Raw genomic sequence first — 22729 nt, 5'->3', positions numbered from 1 at the left:
AAGCTGCTAGTAAAAGAGTTTTAAAACAGTTTGCTTCAAAATAAATATTAATTAATAAATTTTACAGCCCTACAATGTTAATTTTGGCTCTGCATACTTCTAAATATAACATTTTCTCATGATGTGTTAAAACTTAGTGTACATGGTTTTAAGGATTTATAATCCAACGAAGACCACTGCAAAATGTAACCAACATCATACTTTTTACCCCGGGAAATAGGATACGTTTTATCCCGGAAATCCCACGGGAACGGGAACTATGCGGGTTTTTCTTTGACTGCGCGGGCGAAGCTGCGGGTGGAAAGCTAGTTATAAATAATTTAGGTACATTAAAAAGCCTTTGGCGTCCATAACAAAACAAACTTTCGAAATATAGCACTGATAAAAACGTATTTACCAAGGTGTATTAATTCGGATTGTTTCTTCTTGTAAATTCATATTTAGGCTACACCATTTTTTATTTATTTTAACGGGTTTTTATCTCAAAATTACCACAAAATCAACTGTGAAAAACAGCAAACAGAAATATACAGGCCGAATTGATAACCTCTTCCTTTATTTTTGAAGTCGGTTAAATATCAAAAAGGTAACAGCCCTATAGCTATAATAGTGCTTATGTCATAATTTCATCGCAGGGGCTTAGTTTCCTAACTGTATGTACGTAGTACGTATCTGTCAACTGTGGTATACGTATGTGATAAAAAATATAAGTTCGGCCACTTGTCGGCAGCTGCGCCTCAATCGATATCTTTGACTGACAACTCTATCTCCGTTTGTAATAATGTACTCTATGGCTAGTCTCACGAGTGAGGCTAAGGGTTTCGTCCAACATTTGGAACTCGTTGATAATAATTATTCTATAGCGCGGGATTTACTTATGCGTCGGTATCAAAACATCCGCAGGTTAGCGGACAATCATGTTGCGGTAATTTTAAAGTTGCCACATTTTAATAGAAATTGTAATTTACAGACTCACTTGTTAAATCCTTTATTAGTGTTACTACTGTCCACTCTCTCCTCAACACGAAGAAGAGAGTGATGACATCATCGTTAAATTTTTGTTAATGTCGATAATTTTTTTGAAGTGGCACCAAAAATAAAAAGGAAGAAGCTGCTATCGTCGACTGTGGCACGAGCCGCTAGAGATGGCATATCATACATCTCTACAAATTCTGACGACGGAGACCAAGCGACGCATTTCATAAAAATTGAAATGTATGATATGAAGAAACTATCCAAGATTCCAACTAGTGATCACTGGAAGCACGCTACCACGAGGATTAAATATTACGTAAAGAATAATAAGGAATCTACGCCTAACACAAACGCCCTCGTATACAATATTACAAAGACTAGCAAGTGAAAAAGTTAAAAAATTCTTTTTTAACAATGATCATTAGTGAATGTGATTCTGTTTACTTAAATTACTTCTATGTACTCATTAGATTTTACCTGACTTTCCTAATCCTTTGCTAGACTATAAATATTGGACATAATTTGAAATTGGGTATCAGTTGCTCTACCAAAACTTAACTGTTACTGTGCTACAAGCTTTCTTCTTTATTATAAAGATGGAAAACTTCAGTGAAATGTGCACCAGTGCTTTCTTTTCCGCGCCCATTGAAGAGAACATAGAACAATCCAACAACGAATTCAATCAGGAGCTGTCTTAAGTTTGTGATGAAATGGAGAAGCGTGAACTGTTCGATTCATCGTATGATGATGAGTTGATAATTTCAGAAGCTATGAAGAAGAAATTAAATTGATGCGGAAAGCCAAAACAAATACTAAAAAGCATTGTCCAAGCTCGAACCGGGAGTGCAAAAAGAGCTCGATGCACGAAAACGATTAAAACAACCTTTGCGATCGCTTCTACCTGATGCACCGCCGCGAAAGAGACAAAGGTTAATAAATATAGGATATATTTGTAAATTATTAATGTATGAGTATATGACATAAAAATACTATTCGGACGTGTAATAAAATCAATCAAATTTTAGAAAAATATCTCCTGAACGAGTCCTGTGAGTGATTGACTTCGGGAACTCCTACTACGCCGCCAGCGCCTAAGCTACAGCCTTGGGAAATAAGGTATGTACGGTACGGTACAATATTTCAAAAATATAAGTACAATCGCAAACTCATCTTGTATTGTTTTCAGCAAGCAGCAAGTTGACGCCGCAAAAGCGTCAAACCAAGAGTTACGAGTAGAAGACCATGAATTGGCGAGGCAGGATTCGTGTCCTACTCCACACAGGTATATCGTCACTTAAGGATTTACTTGACCTTTTTCACTATTGTGATTATATGACTGATAAATTTTTCAGCACTACAAGCACTGCCGAAAGCTCAGTCGTAGGTGAACTCGCGGTAGATTTCACAACTGGATTGTTAAGTAAGTAAATAAATTATTTTATTAATTTTAAATATTCTATTGAACATAATTATAATGATCCTACTTTATCTTTCAGAAAGTGATACGCAAAATTGGCTTTGCTTGCCTACTTCTGAAACAGAAATTTATCTGGTGAGTTTTATAGATGAATGTATTATGCTGACTCCAGAATTGACTGGAGTCAGCATAATACTACATCTTACATTCTCTTTACCTTTTGTTTAAAGTTAGTTGGTACAACTCAGCCTAACAAAGTGTTTGTTTCAGGTTCCTATACCGAAAAAACCGAAGCAGATCTGAAAATGTGGTTCGATAGCGTGGACTCGGAAGAGGACGAGGTGGATGTGGCAAATGATGAACCGATTAACATATTACCTCATCAAATGACGACTGCTAACGACTTTGACGAGATAACGGCAGGCTTACATACCAGGCTGATAAACGACGACCAATCTAATCTAGATTTGACAGAAATGATTCCGACTGACTTTTTGATCTTTTGACTGGGTTCACGACCATAAAAAAAACTCTTTCCGAGGGAAACGTGAACCATTTACTGGAACTTCAGGACCGACCTTCACAGTGACTGAAAATATGACCCCACTCGACATTTTCTTGAAATTTTTTGACGACGACCTTTTTGACCTCGAAAATTGTACACCTCACTCAAGACTTAATTATTTTAAAAATGTGGACAGAGATGAGATGGCCAAATTCCTCGCAATACTTATTATCTTGCAGGGTTTGTTCCCGAATCCTGTCGAGAAAAATTATTGGGGGGAAAATGGCTATCTCACACTTAAATATTTCGGTGACATAATGACATATAACAGATTTGTGTTACTAAAACGGCTTATACACTTTAGTGACACGACTGACGAAAAAATTTTTTCGTCAGACTGACGAAAAAAAGTTGCAGAAGATACAGACAGGATGAATCACTTGCAAAAGAAGTTCCGCTCGCTGTATCTATACAGGAGACAGGAGATCGCTATAGATGAATCTCTCCTCAAATGGCAAGGTCTGATATATCAAATTTTTACAGACAATTTTTATGAAGATATAAAACCAGATCTTCTTCACTATTTCGATACATCAGATTGTGTTACCAAAAAAATGAATACGGAAAATTACAAATCGTGTTTGTTTAATAAAAATGTATTATATTGTAGTATGCTTCGATTTAAGTCAAACACTATTTTTACACAAAAAATAAATAAAACATTTTTATCATAATATAATGATACCAAACGATGTATTACAACAACAACATTGATACATTGGCTTGGGGACATTATAAATTACGCTAAGTGTAATACTTTTTACTTTTATTTCTGTGTGTATATACAAAATTTGTACTGATTGTAAAATTATGATATTACTATAATGTTATATATTGGTGGTCAATTGCTGCTTCAAGCCTTTGTGACTAGAGTTTAAATTATTTCAAGAGTTTTTTATATGTCCCTTGAATTGTAAAAATGTATAAAGAAACTTTGTTTTATTCCCACATTACCTGATAATACACCATTCCTGATAATACACATTTCCTGCTAGCAATTCACCAATCGTTCTTCGATCATAACCAGAGCAAATATGGAAAGGAATATTTATATGTTTATAATTTTACGACGACGATGCATCACATGTCTCTCTGCTCTCAATACAGAAACATCATATTTGTCTTTCCTCGACGATTCATTTCGTAGTTACAGTGGGTACGTTCTTCCGTCACTGACTGTACATATAAGGAAGAGTGTTGTGACTTATATTTAAGTAAAATTTTACTGACCATTGATCTTATCAACAAGATTGAAGCTGAAACCAGGGACCAGTCTAAAACTAATCTTTGGTTCTGAGATATGGAAGGGTGACTGCTTCAAGAGCTTATGAAGTGAGTCGATGTCAGACTAATGATGGAACACTGATTTCTTGAACGGGTGGGAAGATACCAGAAACACAAGCAATGCAACGGGGTAAAGATTTAGAAAAAGAAGTTCGGCAAATGGTTAGCAAGAAACTAGGAAAAAAGATAAACAATGCAGGGTTGATCATATCTCGAAAACGTCCCATGTTAGCTGCTTCTATCGATGGAATATGTCCAGATGGCATAGTTGAGGTAAAATGTCCCAAAAGTAGAAAAACTTATGCAAACTATATTAAAAATGGTAAACCAAGCAAGAAGTGCATTGCCCAGATGCAAATGTACCTGAGTGGTCAAAATAATTGTTACTTATGTATCGCTGACACAGAATTTACAACTAACAACAATGTAGAAATTACTTGCATCTCTTATGATGAAAACTTTGTGGCAAGCTTTCTAGAAAGTATCATTAAATTCTGGAAATGCCATATATATCCATTGTTGTATAATTGTGTAGAATAGAAAAAAAATGCCGAAATTTCATTTGTATTTAATAAGCGAATCTCATAGATTAATCAAACCACAAGCTATAGTTATAATATCAATAAATGCGAATATTCTTCTCCATTTTTAATATAACTGGGATCAATGCCCAAATAATATACAAAGCCAAGACAAACACTTTGATTGAGAGACAAACATTCTTGAAAGAGTTGGCTGGTACCACATATTTCACGCCAGATTCGCATGGAGAACATATCCTCAGATCTCATATTTAGTATGAAGCGATTTGTGCCAGCTTCTGTGCCTGTTGCGGAGCCAGGACCAAGCGGATTTTGTTCAATATGACCTAGACGTAAAAATAGAAGGTTAAATAACCATGTACTTCATGCAAGCAATTACTTTGCACCGAACATGTAAAATACACGAGTTCAGTATGTTTCGAGAGGCACATTAGAGTTAAAATTTATTCAATACTAGGTTGTTTTGTTATATGCGTTAGAAGTTGCTATTATGTTTAATAGTTTTGATTAAAATACTTGTTTTCTTACTTACTAAACCTTGTGTTATTAATTTAAATACATTATAAGCCAATATTAAGCCATTATACAAAATAAATGACAATGTCTTGATTCGATACTTTATGAGGAAAAGGTGGGTGTATTATATAGGTTACATAGAAAGTATACTTTCTGGAAGCGATACTAGTTATGATGTTAACTTTTACAAAACATACAAAAAGCCACTAAAATTCAAACTTGCTAAAATAGTAGAACATAATACTGTCCCAGAATACTCGATAGTCAAAAAAGTTTGCCTGTCTCAAAATCCCAGAAATTCCAAAGAATTTCTTTTGGATCAAGAAAAACATTTATATTTTTAACTGACTTCTTAAAAAGGAAGTCTGGAAGAAATCGCTGCATAGCGATAAGACCGCCAATTGTTTTAATGTATTCTTAGGTTAAGTTTATTGTAACTTGGAGCAATAAAGAATTAATAAATAAATAAATTATATCATGTATATTATTGCTCTTTTCTAACCTTATTTACAGCGAAGAACCAACGAAAATCTACACAACCATGGTCTGGTAAATAAGCTGAAGCTTCCTGCATAGTTATATTTTAATCTAATGGGGTCGCGGAGGAACTATACAACACCCGTGGCTTCGTTTTTAAAGTGGCTGGACGGAACACAGTGGGGTTTTGGTCGGTAGGAATCCGACATAACCCACGAGCCCGGGGGCCTATAACTATGTAATGTCAAGCGTCTATCCATAATGTTTTAAATAAACTTATTCACCTCTGTTAGGCGCGATCCAAAACGCGTCACTCCGTCCCTTTGTCCTTCAGTTAAATATATTTACCGCGTTGCACATAAAATATCGTTGTATTTTTAGCGGGCTTCGTTGTTTGTTCTTGTACCATTTCACAGTTCATTGTTTTTTCATTTCGATGCGATAAAAGTTTTCTTCGATTATCACCAGACTTCTTCTTTTGGTATACAAACCTGGGTGGCATCTGTGTCTAGTCTAGGTGGTGAAAAAAAAAGATAAAGCTACAAAATATGTCAAATCTGAAATCACCATTTGTCTCGCCATTTGTGCATCGCCATATTGCCTCGCCCCTCGCCCACAAAATGGTGATTACCTCAGTGATTACTGATTTGTCAATTGTCAATTGTCATTTGGACAACCACAGATAATATATCAATGTATTTTTTCTATTGTCTTTGCTACATAATGCTGCATACACACAATAAATTCATCATGATTTGATACCTTTTTGATACACAATTTGTTAACATCCCTATTAATCTTCTTTCTTCTCTTATATATAAAAATGAATCGCAAAATGTGTTGGTAAGCGCATAACTCGAGAACGGCTGAACCGAATTCGATAATTGTTTTTTTATTATATTCCTTGAAGTAACTACCAGGATGGTTCTTATGAAGAGAAAACATAAATATGTACCACGGGCGAAGCCGGGGTGGACCGCTAGTAGTACAATAATTTATTTATTTGTTAACAATGAATAAATCGCGTTTAAAGTCCGTTAAAATCTTTAATTTCTTTAAACTCGCGTAATATTAAACACAAGATAACACTATATATTATTATTATCAGTGGCGGCGCCAGGCGTCGGCGACCGCCGACGGTGTCGCACCTGAGGGGGCCTCGCAAAAGTTTTACAAATTATTTGAAATTTATTTATTTTCATACACTTGCGTGAGTGACGTGTGAGTAGTACTTTAGGGGTATTATCCAGAGTCATCTGGCAACACTGTGAAAGTTAAACAATTTCGCGCGCGAGTCTCGGGATGGGGAATCCCCGTGTCGTATATGTGTTTAATATTACGCGAGTTTAAAGAAATTAAAGATTTTAACGGACTTTAAACGCGATTTATTCATTGTTAACAAATAAATAAATTATTGTACTATTATCCTGACGTTTCGCACACTTTGCAGCGAGCGTGGTCCCGTATATATTATATTACTCTATGGCGTGGTCACGGGGAGACTAAAGATGTTATACGTCTTGACGGTCATTCAAAAATTGCTCTTTGTCACCTACCTCGGACCTCCACCTATTTTGGTAAAAGCAAAGGAACACATTGCGGATATAATACAAAGGCGTAATACCATAGAGTAAAATAATATTTCTACGTCATACAGAGTTTTGCTTCTTTAAAACTACGCAACGTATTTTGATATGTTTTTCTTAATAGTTATTCTCAAGGAAGGTTTAGTATATAATTTACTAGGTTTCCGCCCGCGGCTTCGCCCGCGCTGTCAAAGAAAAACCCGCATAGTTCCCGTTCCCGTGGGATTTCCGGGATTTCGTCATTTTCCCGGGATAAAAAGTAGCCTATGTCCTTTCACGGGTATCAAAATATCTCCATATCAAATTTCATGTAAATTGGTTCAGTAGTTTAGGCGTGATTGAGTAACAGACACACAGACAGAGTTACTTTCGCATTTATAATATTAGTATGGATTAGTTTTTAGACAAAGCGGGCGAAGTTATTATAGTACAAAAGTCAAAAGGTAAATAAAACACAAATTATTGTTTCCGTTTTATGCCCTTATGTACAAGTTTGTAATGTGTGTACAAAGCTGCCGATTGTTTGAATGTATCACCGCATTCTTTGCACATAAAACTTCTTTCATCCGAATGTATAAGTTGGTGCACACGGAGCGTTGATGCCGTCTAGAATATAGAAAATATTAATAAACAATTGGGTAATAAATATTTAGTTTCTTAGTTTTAAAATTAACTAGCGGTCCGCCCCGGCTTCGCTCGTGGTACAAATGTAACCTTCCTCAATAAATGGGCTATCTAATAGTGAAAGAATTTTTCAAATCGGACCAGTAGTTCCTGATATTAGCATGTTCAAACGAACAAACTCTTCAGCTTTAGATAGCCCATTTATCGAGGAAGGTTATAGGCTAATAAATATCTTCACGGTAAGACCAACAGGAGTGGAGCAATGCGGGCGAAACCGCGGGGCACAGCTAGTAGTAAATACATACATAAAACTTCTTGCCACATTCATTACAAATGTGGTCTCTGCTTCTGGCAACACCATGCTTCTTTTGTCTATGATTGATTAACCGCCAATTAGATTTAAATAACTGTAAAAAAAATAATAAATTAATTAATTTAAAAAAAATTGACTTCAGGTTAAGTTTGAATCTATTATAGATATTTTGTTAAAAAATTGTACAGAAGTTACATTTTAGTTTATTTTTTTAAATGTTTGCTCTGTGTCTGGGTGTAAATTATCTATATACGTATTTATTTAAAATTATAATATATTATGTATGTTTATCAGCCATCTGGTTTCCATAACACAAGCGAAAGCTTAGTAGTGCCGTGTGTGAAAATTGTCCTGAAATATGTATTTATTTAACTTGCCCTTGCCCTTAACTTGCACTTAGTAAATAACTGAAAAACACGCTACGCTAAGATGAAGTCATAAAATTATTGCATTATCACCGATGCTTGATAAATACAATGTTTGCATTAAATCTGTCCGTTTAAAGTCAAAATCGAGTGTAAAGGAGTCGGTTACATACAAACATACAGGTGAAGCCAATAACAGCGTGTTAAATTTTCATAGTTTAAAAACATACCTTTTTACAGATACTGCATTTATACTGTGATTTTCGCAAATAGCAGATGTTCATATGTTTTTGTAGATACGATCTTTTCGCGAACCTCTTCTTGCAAGTTGAACATTCATACCTAAAAATATTTTAAATTTAAAAATTATTAACTCACTAGCTTTCGCTTTTTCAAAGAGGAACCCGCATAGTTCCCGCTCCCGTGGGATTTCCGGGATAAAACCTATCCTATGTATTAATCCAAGTTACCCTCTATATGTGCGCTAAATTTCATTGTAATCGGTTTAGTAGTATTTGCGTGAAAGAGTAACAAACATACATACACATACACATACATCCATCCTAACAAACTTTCGCATTTATAATATTAAGTAAGAAGTAGGATTGTATTTTCTAGTGTTTGATTTAACGCGAGTATTATACATTTAGAAATTAAAGACTTTTTAACGGATTTTAAGTCTCCCCGTGACCACGCTCGCTGTAAAGTGTTCGAAACGTCGGGAAAATAATATAATGATTATATCGCGTTTAAAATCCGTTAAAAAGTCTTTAATTTCTAAGAAGTAGGATTGTCAATTCTATATCTTCTTCTTCTTATATATAAAAATGAATCGCAAAATGTGTTGGTAAGCGCATAACTCGAGAACGGGTGGACCGATTTCGATAATTCTTTTTTTATTATATTCCTTGAAGTACCAGGATGGTTCTTATGTAGAGAAAACATAAATATGTACCACGGGCGAAGCCGGGGCGGACCGCTAGTTATCTATACTAATATTATAAAGCTGAAGAGTTTGTTTGTTTGTTTGAACGCGCTAATCTCAGAAATTTTTTTTTCGGTATTAGATAGCCCATTTATCGAGGAAAGTTATAGGCTATATAAAACCACCCTAAGACCAACAGGAGCGGAATACTGCGGATGAAACCGCGGAGTTCAGCTAGTGTTAGATAATATAAATTATATTTCATAATATATCCATAATAATCTTATTTCATTTTATATAACCTAAAATAAATAAAAAAGAACTTACGCTGGTTCCGAATGATTGACGCTGTAATTCAAATGATTCCTATAATTCTTTATATTCTTACATTGCACTTTACATACGTCACAATATGATAGTTTCTTAGCCAACATTACACTATGTGTTGCCATGTGTAATTCTAGGCGATTTTTCATTTTGAACGTCATTCCACAATGGTCACATATATATTGTATCCATTCCACTTTGTGGATGTGTCTGTGAATGAATAAAATTTTATTATCTACTAGCGGTCCGCCCCGGCTTCGCCCGTGGTACATGTTTACGTTTTCTCTACATAAAAACCATCCTCGTACTTCAAGGAATATAATAAAAAAATAATTATCGAAATCGGTTCAGCCGTTCTCGAGTTATGCGCTTACCAACACATTTTGCGATTCATTTTTATATATAAGAAGATACATCTATAATTATTAATACTTAATCTATACTAATATTATAAAGCTGAAAAATTTGTTTGTTTGAACGCGCTAGTCTCAAGATCTACTGGTTAGATTTGAAAAATTATTTCGGTGTTAGATAGCCCATTTATCGAGGAAGGCTATAGGTTATATATCATCACGTTAAGTCCAACGGGAGCGGATCCACGCGGGTGAAACCACGGGGCGCAGCTTGTATATAATAAAATCGTAGGAAAGTCAAAACTGTATATTGGATATTTTTTTTAAATAATACTTGGGGCGTGATCTACAATAGATACCGAAGCCAAAAATACAGTTATCAAAATTTTCGTCTGTTTGTATGTATGTCCTGGCTAATCTGGAAAATTACTGCATGGATTTACTTCAAATTTGGTATAGAGATAGCTTGAGACCTGAGGAATGACACAGGATACGTTTTATACGAAAAACTTTCGCATTTATAATATTAGTAGGATATAAAATTATAAATTTTTAACGAAAAGGGAATGCACCTGCAATGCGTCAGACCACATTTAAAGTAAAACTTGAGTGTGAGTATGACCTTTTGTATGAGTTATTTTAACTTTGAGTTTGAGAGACGCACTTACGCGATATGTTTCCTCAGTGCGTAATTCCCTTTGAAATTTCTACCACATTCCGAACATTTGATTTTATTATGTACGGACATGTGACTCTCTAATTCCCCTGCAGACCTGAAAGAAAGTGTATTTATAGAGTCTGGCCAGCCAAAGCTGAACCCAGTTAAGGGCGGCAAAGGAGAATGACCACGGGTGGTATCGGTAAAATTTTAGTTGTGTCACGTGTTCGTGATATTGTTAATTCCTATTTGTATTTATAATGATCATATTTATCACTATTAGAGCGTATACGCACTATGCGGGTAACCGCATTGCGGGTAGCCGTCCGGCTGACCGCAAGCACAATTATGTACGTAATATTCATTTCTATGCGCACTGCGATGCGGCTACCGCAGACCGCACAGTGCGCATAGAAATGAATATTACGTACATAATTGTGCTTGCGGTCAGCCGGACGGCTACCCGCAATGCAATGCGGCTACCCGCATAGTGCGTCTACGCTCTAAAGTCGTAATTATACCGAATAAATAGAAATAAAAGTAAAAGTTTTTGTTTTGACACATATATCTATCTCTCTTGCAAGCGTCCTGCGTCATATGTCATAGTTGAATGAATGTGTTCGACGCATTGTTCGACGTTATTCATTTTGAAATAATGTTTATTACGATTTACTTTTCACATTTATCTTGTAAATTAAAATATTACCTATGTAATAAATGTAAAACTTAACGTTCATCGTTAGTTTAAACTCGATAAAGTATTTTTTTGAAGCGTTGAATAAAACTTTTGTTTTATTTTTATTGTCGTGAACTGCGGCTTATTTACATAAAAACTTTAATCGTTTCTAAAAGTACTAACATCAAGCTTCAAATTGAGCTATATTTCATCTTGACACAATAAGTTTGATTGCGATACCAAGTGCCATAGTCACTTGGGCAATCTCCTTTACAAAATATGGACCTGGTAACATCATCAGCTTAGTTAGGAAAAAAAATTTTTGATACTTTTGATATTCTTAGAGGTGATCATAGTATATGGGTACATTAGGTACACAACAAATAAGGATTTAAAAGTTATTAAAGGATGTTGTAGCCCTGTCAATAAAACATTTGACTTACATTTTTTTTTTGTATTTACTAATCATTGTAACTCTTTATATTTACTAATTATTATAAATAAAAGCTGCCGCACAGCATTCTTTATAGTTTTACCCATATTTCAACACTAAAATCTTTAAATTCGCAAATAATTTGACCCGTTTTCAACAATACTGACAACCTACGCAGAAACGCCATTATAACATTCCATATAATGTGGCCGCTACAAAAAACACTGGGTTCAGCTTTGGCTGGCCAGACTCTAAAGTTGTTTGTCAAACAACTTAAATAATAAATTAATTAATGCCAACATCTGAAAATTATAAGAGTAGCTGATGTTATATGCAGATATTTCAGTTTATATTTTAAAGCAAAAAATCATGTCTTTCAGACGTACGGAAGGTTTCTGAATTAAGTAAATGCTTATCTATACTAATATTATAAAGCTGAAGAGTTTGTTTGTTTGAACATGCTAATCTCAGGAACCACTGGTCCGATTTGAAAAATTCTTTCGGTGTTAGATAGCCCATTTATCGAGGAAGGCTATAGGCTATATATCATCACGCCAAGACCAACAGGAGCGGAGCCACGCGGGTGAAACCGAAGCGCAGCTAGTACTTGGGGCCTTTGGCAAAATAAATGAAAATCAGTGCTGTGCTGCTGAAGGCACAGCAAAATACTGAGTTGATCCCCTTTTTGCTAAAGGGCTGCCACACTTGTCTTTTTCTCTGTTTTTCCTGGTATATTTGTTATTGGCCTTTGGCAAAATAAATTCTTTCTTTCTTTCTTCTTTCTACTTACATAAAGACACTGTCACATTGGCCACAATGCACTTTCCCAGCCTCATCCTCTAAATGCTTATCAGTAGAATGCTTAATCGCACCGCGATGTGAAAAAGTCTCGAATCTACAGAAGACACAGCGATAAGACACATAGTGGCTTTTTTCATGTATATGTAAGAGTATGAGACTGGAGAATCGCGTTTCACATATTTTACACATATATTCTCCTACGCTCTGTAAAAAAAATGTTTTTAAGTTATTTTGGGTTATGTGGTAAGTAATTTGACTAATTGACATTTTTACGGTTCCATAACAAACCTATGTCTCTTTGTATGCTTTAATCTTTAAAACTATGCAGTGGATTTTGATGCGGTTTTTTAATAGATAGAGTGATTCAAGAGGAAGGTTTTAGTATTTAACTAGCGGTCCGCCCCGGCTTCGCCCGTGGTACATATTTACGTTTTCTCTACATAAGAACCATCCTCGTACTTCAAGGAATATAATAGAAAAGAATTATCGAAATCGGTTCAGCCGTTCACACGTGATGTCGTGACAACGCGAAACGGGTGCGGACCCGCCGCCTTTTTATAGCTCCCGCCGCGAAGCGCGTCGAACGCGGCAACTGATACACAAAAATAATCCTTATGGCATGATTCTGTAATTCACGCGCGATGACTTATAGCGTATTTTATATATAACTTTGGTGTTTCTACACCGATTTACATGATTCTTTTACTATAACCTGCCCAGGAGTATGAAGAATAATTGTGCCAAATTTGGTTAAAATCCGTCGTGTAGTTTTTGTTTCTATAACGAATATACAGACAGACAGACAGACAGACAAAAATTTTACTGATTGCATTTTTGGCATCAGTAGCGATCCCTTATCACCCCTTCATAGTTTTTTTTTAAATATATTTCATGTACAGAATTGGCCTCTCTACAGATTTATTATAAGTATAGATTTATTACGTTTAAGACGAAACGAGCCAAGCCTCGGGCGGATATCTAGTCTTCTATGCTAGTCATAATAAAAATTAAGTGTGTTGGTAAGCGCTAAACTCGAGAACGGCTGGTCTGATATCGTTAATTCATTTTTATTCCTTGAAGTATGAGGATGGTTACTATGGAGAGAAAACGTAAATATGTACCACGGGTGCAGCCGTGGCGCACCGCTAGTATTTAAATTTCTTACCTCGCTGTGATTCTTTTTCACATGTAAATCAAAAGTTTCCTCTCTCTTAAACCCAAGCACACATGTATCACATTTAAAAGGTACTTTCTTGTAATTTGGTTGACTTCTCTTTTCTTCTCTATTCGCTACTAACTCTTGTTCTGTATAAATTACTGTTTTGAACTTTCTCTTAAATTCATTTTCATTAAAACACTTAATTTTAACATTATTCTTTAAATCTTGTAAATTTGTTTTATCTGTATCTTTTATATTATTTTTTTCTTCATTTGTCTCAGCTTTATTTATTATTTGTTCTTCCCTTTGATTTGTGTTATCTATATTTTGAATTATATCCGTTTCTTCAATATTTTCGTTAAAATCATGGATTTCAAAGTCTATATATTCATCTTTTAAATTAATTGCTGTAGTTGATTCTAATTTTATTTCGTCAACTTCTTCATCATAATAAAATTCATAATCATACAATTGTTTTGTACTGCTTGTTAATGTGCTTACTGATTTGAGTTTGCTCTGAAAATTAAAGAAATATTTAATAGTACGAGATCCCACAGCACGATTAGTGCGTTTATCATTTATGAAGAGTTTGTTTGTTTGAACGCGCTAATCTCAGGAACTACTGGTCTGATTTGAAAAATTCTTTCGGCGTTAGATAGCCTATTTATCAAGAAGGCTATAAGCTATATATCATCACGCTAAGACCAACAGGAGCGGAGCAATACGGGGCACAGCTAGTATAATCTATTAGTGTTTAATAAAATATGTTTGATTTAGAAAATATTTTTTCCCTAAAAAAAGAGAGAGAAATAATATGTATTCTATCTTTGTATGTGTATAAACAGATGGAATACATAATAATAAACTAAGAGAATGAAATTTGATTAAAAATGTAAGTACCTGGTCCGATAGTGCTAATAAATTCTGCAATCTTATAGCTTTTTGCTTGAAATCGTGGAATTTTAACATAATCGCTTTGCACTCCCAACAAATTTCACCATAAGATGTATCTATCTGTAATTTCAATGGATAGTTTTGAATTTTGATGAAAACGTGAAACGAAAACTCTTAAAAACGAATTTAGTATTTATTTAACTGACCTCTCTCATATCAAGTTCTGTAAGTAGAAATTTTAAATCTGTGATCGGACTTGTGGTCCTTCCAGTGCTACAGCACGTTTTACAAATTTTATTTAAGTTTTCAGTCATGTTCTAAAAGCTTTTCGATTTCGAATAACAATCAACAAATAAAAAAAAAAAAAAGCCAAAGATTTATACGTTTTGAAGGGAAACCAGTTACCAGAGAAAATCGAAGCCATTTTTATGACATATGTCAAATTCAAAGGGAAATGTCATTTCAATTTAAAAAAAAATTTATAGGTTGTGGATACATGGTATATTGAATTCTAGCATTATATTATAATTTATTTTTATTATAATAGGTGGAATGAGGGTTCAATTGTATTAAATAAATTTGAAGGCTCAAAAGTATTTAAATCTGATTCATAAATTCTCATAATTCTTCTTCAGCAAATTTAAATTTTAGAATAACTTTTCAGAATGACATTAGTTAGTGTGTGGTAAGGTCTTTATTTCAAAAAGACTCCCTATCTGATCAAAAACAGATATATGTGGAGATTTAAAAATAAAATGTTAAAAAATAAACAAACAACAAATGCGCTTTTAAATTTTCTTTGAGGGTTGAAACTTGAAAGTTGAAACATAAGTTTAACAGATCGTAGCGAAAAGTGAAACTTGCTTTAAGTATAATACAAAATAAATCAAAATGAACAACGAATCTTGTTGCTTATGCCGTAGAAAAGGCAGTCGAATTGTAGATTTAAACATAGCACATTTATTGCTAAAACTCGGACTTAATGTAAGTTACATGTAAAAGTTGAATATCTAAATTTACAATATTATAACGCTGAAGAGAGTATAGTGTTCTGTGCGCTGAAGAATTTGTTTGTTTGTTTGAACGAGCTAATCTCAGGAACTACTGGTCCGATTTGAAAAATTCATGCGGTGTTAGATAGCCCATTTATCGAGGAAGGCTATAGAGGCGATATAGGCTATATATCATTATTCTAAGACCAACAGGAGTGGAGCAGTGCTAGTAAAACCGCAGGGCACAGCTAGTTTAATATATTCAGTACTAATATATAAATTATTATAGTAAAAATATAAATTTATTAAAATTGCAGAACAATCAATCATTCATTTGCATTTGGTGTGAAAAAGTACTAAAGAAAATTGAAAAATTTCTTCAATACATTAAATTATGTCAAGAAATAATAGTTGATGATAGAACGGATGATGTAAGTACAGTAGTTATTACATATATTATAATAAATAAATAAATATTTCAGGACATTATTCACACACATCACAATCTGATCCCATACTAAGCTTTCGCTTGTGTTATTGAAACCAGATGGCTGATAAACATACATATATAATTTTAAATAAATACTTATATAGATAATTAACACCCAGACACAGAGCAAACATATGTGTTCATCACACAAATATTTGCCCCGGGTGGGAATCGAACCCACAACCTCTGGCTTGGAAGGCAGGATCACTACCAACCAAGCCTGAATCGGTCAGTCAATTATTATTTAATGTTTTCAAAATGGCTAAATAAAACACAAAAATATAATTTTAAATTTATTTCTTTCAGTATAATCCATACATATTTACAATAAAAAAATTGGATAATATAAATATTATGCCGACTTTTAACGAAGTTTATATAGATGAAACTGTTCCAGAGTACCATGAGAATAGCTGTACCGAAAATGATGAAATGATAGATTGTGAATGGGATAATGTTGGGGAAAAAAATTCAAGGTATATTGGTTTAAATTTATTTTATGACTAGCGGTCTGTCCAGGTTTCGCCCGTGGTACATGTTTACGTTTATCTCCATAAGAACCTTCTTTTCTTATTACTTTTGCACTGCGTCTCCTTGTCTACCAGGTTGTCTGGAAGAGATCGCTGTCTGAGCGATAAGACCACCTGTTGTGCTCTTCTATCAATTATTGTATTGTGTCCTTACTTGTACTTCTCTCTGTGGTGCACAATAAAGTATTTTTGGTTGTTTGTTTGTTGAACCATCCTTGTACTTCAAGGAATATTCAAGAAAAGAATTAACAAAATCGGTTCAGTAGTTCTCGAGTTATGCTCTTACCAACACATTTTGCTATTCATGTTTACCTATAATTTAGATCTTATAAAAATAACAGTTGTAGAAATACACTTTATTTGTTCATGTTATGGAAAGTCCCGGCGTGTCGCATGGTATTGTGTGGCATGGTATCGTGTGGCTTGGTATTGTGTGGCATGGTATCGTGTGGCATGGTATTGTGTGGCATGGTATCGTGTGGCATGGTGTTGCATGGCATGGCGTAGCGTTGCGTGGCATAACATGGCGTTAGAGGGTGTGGCATGGTGTTGCGTGTCGTACCCTGAATATCCATACTAATATTATAAAGCTGAAGAGTTTGTTTGTTTGAACACGCAAATCTCAGGAACTACTGGTTGGATTTGAAAAATTATTTCAGTGTTAGATAACCCATTTATTGAGGAAGATTATAGGCAATAATATATCGTCTCTCTAAGACCAACAGGAGCGCAGCAACGCGGGTGAAACCGCGGTGCACAGCTAGTGTGAAAATAAACATACTAGACGACCTAATATGTACATGTTAATCTAATATTTGTTGCAGTAAAAACACAGATTTTGAAGTTATCTATTTATCTATCGAGGAACAATTGGAAGATATCGAAAATAAAAAGAAAGCTGACAAATATATGACTAAGAAATATAAATGTGAACTGTGTGGTGTCGGTTTTCTTACTGATGATGTTTTGCAAGAACATAATTTTAGACATAGTTATGTGAGTATAGTCACTACATAGTATAAAACAAAGTCGCTTTCTCCGTCCCTATGCATGCTTAAATCTTCAAAACGATGCAACTGATTTTGATGCGGTTTTTTAATATATATAGTGACTCAAGAAGAAGATTATAATATATAATTTTAGTAGGTTTTAGACAAAGCGGGCGAAGCCGCGGGCGTTTTTTAACGGTAAATTAAAACCATATAAAGGGACATAGGGACAGAGAAAGAGACTTTGTTTTATACTATGTAGTGATAGCATTAGCTACTAAATATTCTGTGGTGATTAGTGACAAGTAAATGATTATAAATTTTTTTATTATAGGTACTTATTATTAATAAATAGTTTATTCCAACAGGAATCAGGCGACCACATATGTGCAATATGTCAGCTGCATTTTAAAACTAATTTAGTATTGGCTCAACATAAGTTAGCTCACAGAAGAAGATTCAAATGTGTGTTTTGTAAAAAAAGGTTCAAAAGATGGTCCCACGCTCTGGGGCATGGGACGAAGTGTGGGGTGTGGGACAGTGTGGCTTGTGATGTATGTGAAAAAGTTTTTAGGTAAGTTTAGTTTTTGGTAATTATACCGTTTCTAGCTTTCCGCCCGCGTTATCAAAGAAAAACCCGCATATTTCCCGGTCCCGTGGGATTTCCGGGATAAAACCTATCCTATGTGTTAATCCAAGTTACCCTCTATATGTGTGCTAAATGCTAAATGCTCTATATGTGTGTTTCATTGTAATCGGTTCAGTAGTATTCAACTAGCTCTCCGACCGCTTTTTCAATTTTCGCCCGCTGTGTTTAAAACCTAATAAATTATACATATATACATACCTTCCTCTTTAATCACTATCTATTAAAAAACCATGATGTTGAGCCAGTTTCTTTTATAAATTATTGTATTTACATTTTACCAAGTCATAAAATCAGTTAGTTTAAATTTTGTTTATGAAAACTATTATCATTCCAGAGATAATAATTCTTTGAACATCCACAAGAAAATTCACACAAAGGAGAGAAATTTTATTTGCGACGAGTGTAACAAGGGCTTTAGAACGAGACAACATCTTATCATACATTTACGGTTAGTATTCAACATAAAGTGAAGTCCCATGTCCCCAAGTGGGGTAGGGGCAGATGTATTATACATCTGTTTCACTGATCGATTTTCTTTAGGGACAAGTAGGTGATCAGCCTTCTGTGTCCTGCCAGACCGAGACATTTTTTTTTCTTCGTCTCCACCGGGAATCGAACCCAGGACCCCTCGGTTCTACGCTCACGCGTCAACCACTGTACCAAGGAGGCGATAGTATTCAACATGGCATAAACTAAAAATATATAACTAGCTGTGCTCCGCGGTTTTACCCGCATTTCTCAGTTCCTATTGGACTAAGCTTGATATATAGCCTACTAGCTACCGCCCGCGGCTTCGCCCGCGTGGTATTTTGATAAAAGGTAGCCTATGTTCTTTCTCAGGGTCTAAAGATGGTCTGTGCCAAATTTCATCAAAATCAGTTGAGAGGATTAAGCGGGAAAGCGTAACAGACAGACAGAGTTACTTTCGCATTTATAATATTAGTATGGATAGCTTTCCTTGATAAATGGGCTATCTAACACCTAAGGAATTTTTCAAATCGGACCCAAAATATATAACTACTTAATTAGCAAACCGATATATTATTAATTTTGTATGATTGTTTTTGCAGTTCCCACACTGGCGTGAAACCGTTCGGCTGCACTGAATGTGATAAAACTTTCTCCACGCACTCAAATTTGAAAGCTCATTCCATAGTGCATGAGAAAGAGAAATTATTCTTTTGTGTAGAATGTAATAAGAGATATAAGAGTGAAAAGAGTTTGCGAAGACACTTTGTGAGTTCTCTTAAACATGTGCAAGAAAGAGAGTGAGTTTTATACCTGTACTAGCTTTCCGCCCGCGGCTTCGCCCGCGCAGTCAATGAAAAACCCGCATACTTCCCGGTCCCGTGGGATTTCCGGGATAAAACCTATCCTATGTGTTAATCCAAGTTACCCTCTATATGTGTGCTAAATTTCATTGTAATCGGTTCAGTAGTATTTGCGTGAAAGAGTAACAAACACACATCCTCACAAACTTAGACTTTCGCATTTATAATATTACTAGGAAGGATTTAGTAAGTTGTATACAAGACTAGCTGCACCCCGCATTGCTCCGTTCATATTATTCTTAGCGTGATGATATATAGCCTTATAGCCTTCCTCGATAAATGGGCTACCTAACACCGAAATAATTTTTCAAATCGGACCAGTTCCTGAGATTAGCGCGTACAAACAATCAATCAAACTTTTTAGCTTTATAGGATAGATTTAGAAGAACGCGGCATTTTATACCTAGTATTCGACAGCTAAGCATGTTCAGACATGAAATAATGACAAGTGACAACTACATTGACAACAATTATTTATCCACAAAAATAATAAATCAAAAGTTACGTCTAACAATATTATTTTTGTTTTTTTTAAGGTTTTCCTGTACGCAATGTGGCAAAAAGTTTATTTCGCAAATATCATTGTCTTCGCATATAAGAAATGTTCATTTGATGACTTACAAATGTAGTATTTGTGAAAAGGTGAGATGTTTTAGCTTCACTACATAGTACCTATAAAACAAAGTCGCTTTCTCTGTCCCTTTGTATGCTTAAATCTTTAAAACTACGCAACGGATTTTGATGCGGTTTTTTTAATAGATTCAAGATGAAGGTTTCAGTATGTAATTTATTAGGTTTTAGATAAAAATAAAAAAAAAGTAAGTATCATCAAAATCCGTTCGATAGTTTTCGCGTGAGAGTAATAAATATATTTATTTATTTACTCTTTATATACACGCATATAAAATATAACTATGCTATAGTAAATTGCACAAATGGTGGCTTTATGGCTCAAAACCATTTCTACCAGGCAACCTTCATAAGTAAATTCTTATAAACTTTCGCATTAATTATAATGTTAGAAGGATAATGAATATTTTGCTATAGTATTATTTTTGAAGTGAAACTTCTTTATCGGGGTTGGAAAAAAATTTAGTGTAACATTTTTTCGTTGCGCGTGACATTTTTCCGTTACGCGCCATCTTTTTCAAACTCAAACAAACTCAAACTCAAACATTTATTTATTCAATTAGACTTCTTCCAGAAGCACTTTTGAATAGTCATTACATTCTTTAAATTTACCACCGATTCGGAAAGCAGTATCTATGGAGAAGAACCGGCAAGAAACTCCATATTTCTTATACCTACCACGCGTGATTCGACGTATTTCTGTAAAATTGCATATAGTAAATTATTTTTTGAAAAATAAGGTCATAAAGAAGTTTCACTTCTTACGTGTGTACACTAGTACACGCACACATTTTTTTAATCAATATTTTAATTTTTAACAATAATATTGTATTTTTTCTGTTTCAGATATTTTCAAATAACTCAAACTTGAAGAAGCATGTACGCTGTGTGCATAGTAAAAGTTGAAATATATATTTTTATACAAAAAATGTTTTTTATTTATTTTTAAGTAGACCTCACATATTTTTAGAAAAAATAATTGATGAAATGTGGACGATTGGTTAGTGTTAGTATGTGATACCATAGAACGCCTACCTATCAGATATTATCAGACGATGAATATTGACATGATTTTAAAAGAGCAACTATGGAGTTTCTTGCCTGTTCTTCTCCATAGATACTGCTTTCCGAATAGGTGGTAAATGTTAAAAATATGTAGGTAATGACGATTCAAAAGTGCTTCTAAAAGAAGTCTTATTGAATAAATAAATGTTTGAGTTTGAAAGCAATGATGAAGGTTCATAAAAATAGTACATACTACACGTCTTTTCTCAAGGCTGATTTTCACATATTTTAGAATATACAGTTAAAAATAAGATGTGTTTTTTTTTATTTATTTATGTCAGTAGTTACTCCCAGACCAGTTATTACTTATCTTTTCCGGCCTACGGGGGCTCATGTTGATGGAATTTCGTTTATCTCGATGACTTATTAATAATTTTGCGGGCAAGGCGTCTCTTAAGGAAAATGGCCCACCGGAAGTGGCTGGGAGTACTGACATCTTATTTTAACTGTATATTCTATATAAAATATGTTAAAATCAGCCATGAGAAAGTCCGTGTAGTACTGTTTTTATGAACCTTCATCATTGCTTCAAATTCAAACATTTATAAATTCAATTAGACTTCTTCTAGAAGTTGAATCGTCATAACATATTTTTTACATTTACCACCGATTCGAAAAGCAGTATCTATGGAGAACAACCGGCAAGAAACTCCATAGTTGCTCTTTTAAAATCGTGTCAATATTACAATTTAATTTCACATGCATATATCTGTTTTCTTAGAAAAAGGCATATTATAAAGTAAGTTGGTATGAAATAAAAATCAAAAAAATAATTTATGCATCATTTATTCAGCCCAAAATAAAAATAAATAAATAACGAACCCTTAAATAAAAAACAACCTTAACCCGCCATTGGTGACCTATAGGTCTGTGAGACGGGCAGTTAAAGAAACCCAAATATTTTTGTCACCATTTATCGAATTACACTCTGGTTTCGAGTAGCTGCCTAATTTCGCGCCCCCTACCCTACCCCTACTAGACTACAAGCCCGCATAGGACAAAAATATGGGTCAAATGAACCACCAGGGGACATATCTAGAACGATAGCAGAGCAAAAAATAATAAGATTCATCACTATGCCGTCACTTGTAAGCTGTCCAACTGAGTGCAGATGAGAATTGAAAAGTACAGGTAGACTCGGTAAATTTTGGTCATATATTTTT

The 22729-nt window shown here is 34.4% G+C and overlaps 3 protein-coding genes and 1 pseudogene across 10 annotated transcripts in view; 2 read left to right on the top strand and 2 right to left on the bottom strand.

Annotated features, from left to right (window-relative positions):
• The window catches only part of LOC149895498 (uncharacterized), a 55875-nt gene extending 49491 nt beyond the window's left edge, over positions 1-6384 (bottom strand). Inside the window, exon 1 of one of the 3 annotated variants that reach the window (XM_090119096.1) lies at positions 6344-6384. Coding sequence is in view for 1 of the 3 variants with exons in the window: in XM_090119097.1 (XP_089975223.1) it covers positions 6344-6358 (15 nt within the window). In the remaining 2 variants the exon portion in view is untranslated. The other 2 variants (XM_090119097.1, XM_090119095.1) reach the window with 2 other exon arrangements.
• LOC149895499 (uncharacterized) lies at positions 782-6051 on the top strand (annotated as a pseudogene). Its single transcript, XR_016458465.1, has 6 exons — positions 782-903; positions 2162-2257; positions 2328-2395; positions 2472-2527; positions 2623-2811; positions 4105-6051. The product of XR_016458465.1 is annotated as an uncharacterized LOC149895499 (transcript).
• Positions 6385-7806: 1422 nt separating the features above from the next.
• LOC149895497 (uncharacterized) lies at positions 7807-15285 on the bottom strand. Of its 3 annotated transcripts, none has more exons than XM_090118989.1 (9): positions 15097-15285; positions 14897-15010; positions 14003-14512; positions 12827-13041; positions 10938-11042; positions 9917-10126; positions 8895-9006; positions 8292-8393; positions 7807-7968 (listed from the first exon to the last, which is right to left on the bottom strand). In XM_090118989.1, exons 1-9 carry the CDS (start codon positions 15202-15204, stop codon positions 7822-7824), a joined length of 1623 nt encoding a protein of 540 aa, XP_089975115.1. In that variant the 5' UTR covers positions 15205-15285; the 3' UTR covers positions 7807-7821. The 3 variants fall into 3 exon arrangements, with proteins under 3 accessions (XP_089975115.1, XP_089975116.1, XP_089975117.1); XM_090118990.1 differs by having other exon boundaries at positions 15100-15285; XM_090118991.1 differs by lacking the exon at positions 9917-10126.
• A 424-nt stretch (positions 15286-15709) lies between these two features.
• Positions 15710-21430, top strand: LOC149895496 (uncharacterized). 3 transcript variants are annotated; one of them, XM_090119006.1, is made up of 9 exons: positions 15710-15874; positions 16200-16313; positions 16679-16848; positions 17727-17898; positions 18260-18465; positions 18875-18988; positions 19611-19776; positions 20408-20513; positions 21348-21430. In XM_090119006.1, exons 1-8 carry the CDS (start codon positions 15782-15784, stop codon positions 20498-20500), a joined length of 1128 nt encoding a protein of 375 aa, XP_089975132.1. In that variant the 5' UTR covers positions 15710-15781; the 3' UTR covers positions 20501-20513; positions 21348-21430. The 3 variants fall into 3 exon arrangements, with proteins under 3 accessions (XP_089975132.1, XP_089975131.1, XP_089975133.1); XM_090119005.1 differs by having other exon boundaries at positions 19611-19808; XM_090119007.1 differs by lacking the exon at positions 19611-19776.
• Positions 21431-22729: the final 1299 nt, after the last annotated feature.

The sequence above is a fragment of the Colias eurytheme genome, chromosome 31, assembly GCF_061535395.1.
Source record: "Colias eurytheme isolate Ceu_HAF_F1 chromosome 31, ilColEury1 Martin Lab GWU primary, whole genome shotgun sequence".
Classification (NCBI taxonomy): Eukaryota; Metazoa; Arthropoda; class Insecta; order Lepidoptera; family Pieridae; genus Colias; species Colias eurytheme.
This window is presented reverse-complemented; position numbering and strand designations above follow the sequence as displayed.

Coding starts and splice junctions, on each gene's coding strand:
- LOC149895497 (XM_090118989.1), bottom strand. CDS start 15,204: ATGACTGAAAACTTAAATAAAATTTGTAAAACGTGCTGTAGCACTGGA. Junction 15,011..15,096: donor CAGAACTTGATATGAGAGAG/GTCAGTTAAATA, acceptor TTGAAATTACAG/ATAGATACATCTTATGGTGA. Junction 14,513..14,896: donor TATTAGCACTATCGGACCAG/GTACTTACATTT, acceptor TTTAATTTTCAG/AGCAAACTCAAATCAGTAAG.
- LOC149895496 (XM_090119005.1), top strand. CDS start 15,782: ATGAACAACGAATCTTGTTGCTTATGCCGTAGAAAAGGCAGTCGAATT. Junction 18,466..18,874: donor GTATGTGAAAAAGTTTTTAG/GTAAGTTTAGTT, acceptor TTATCATTCCAG/AGATAATAATTCTTTGAACA. Junction 20,514..21,347: donor AATGTAGTATTTGTGAAAAG/GTGAGATGTTTT, acceptor TTTCTGTTTCAG/ATATTTTCAAATAACTCAAA.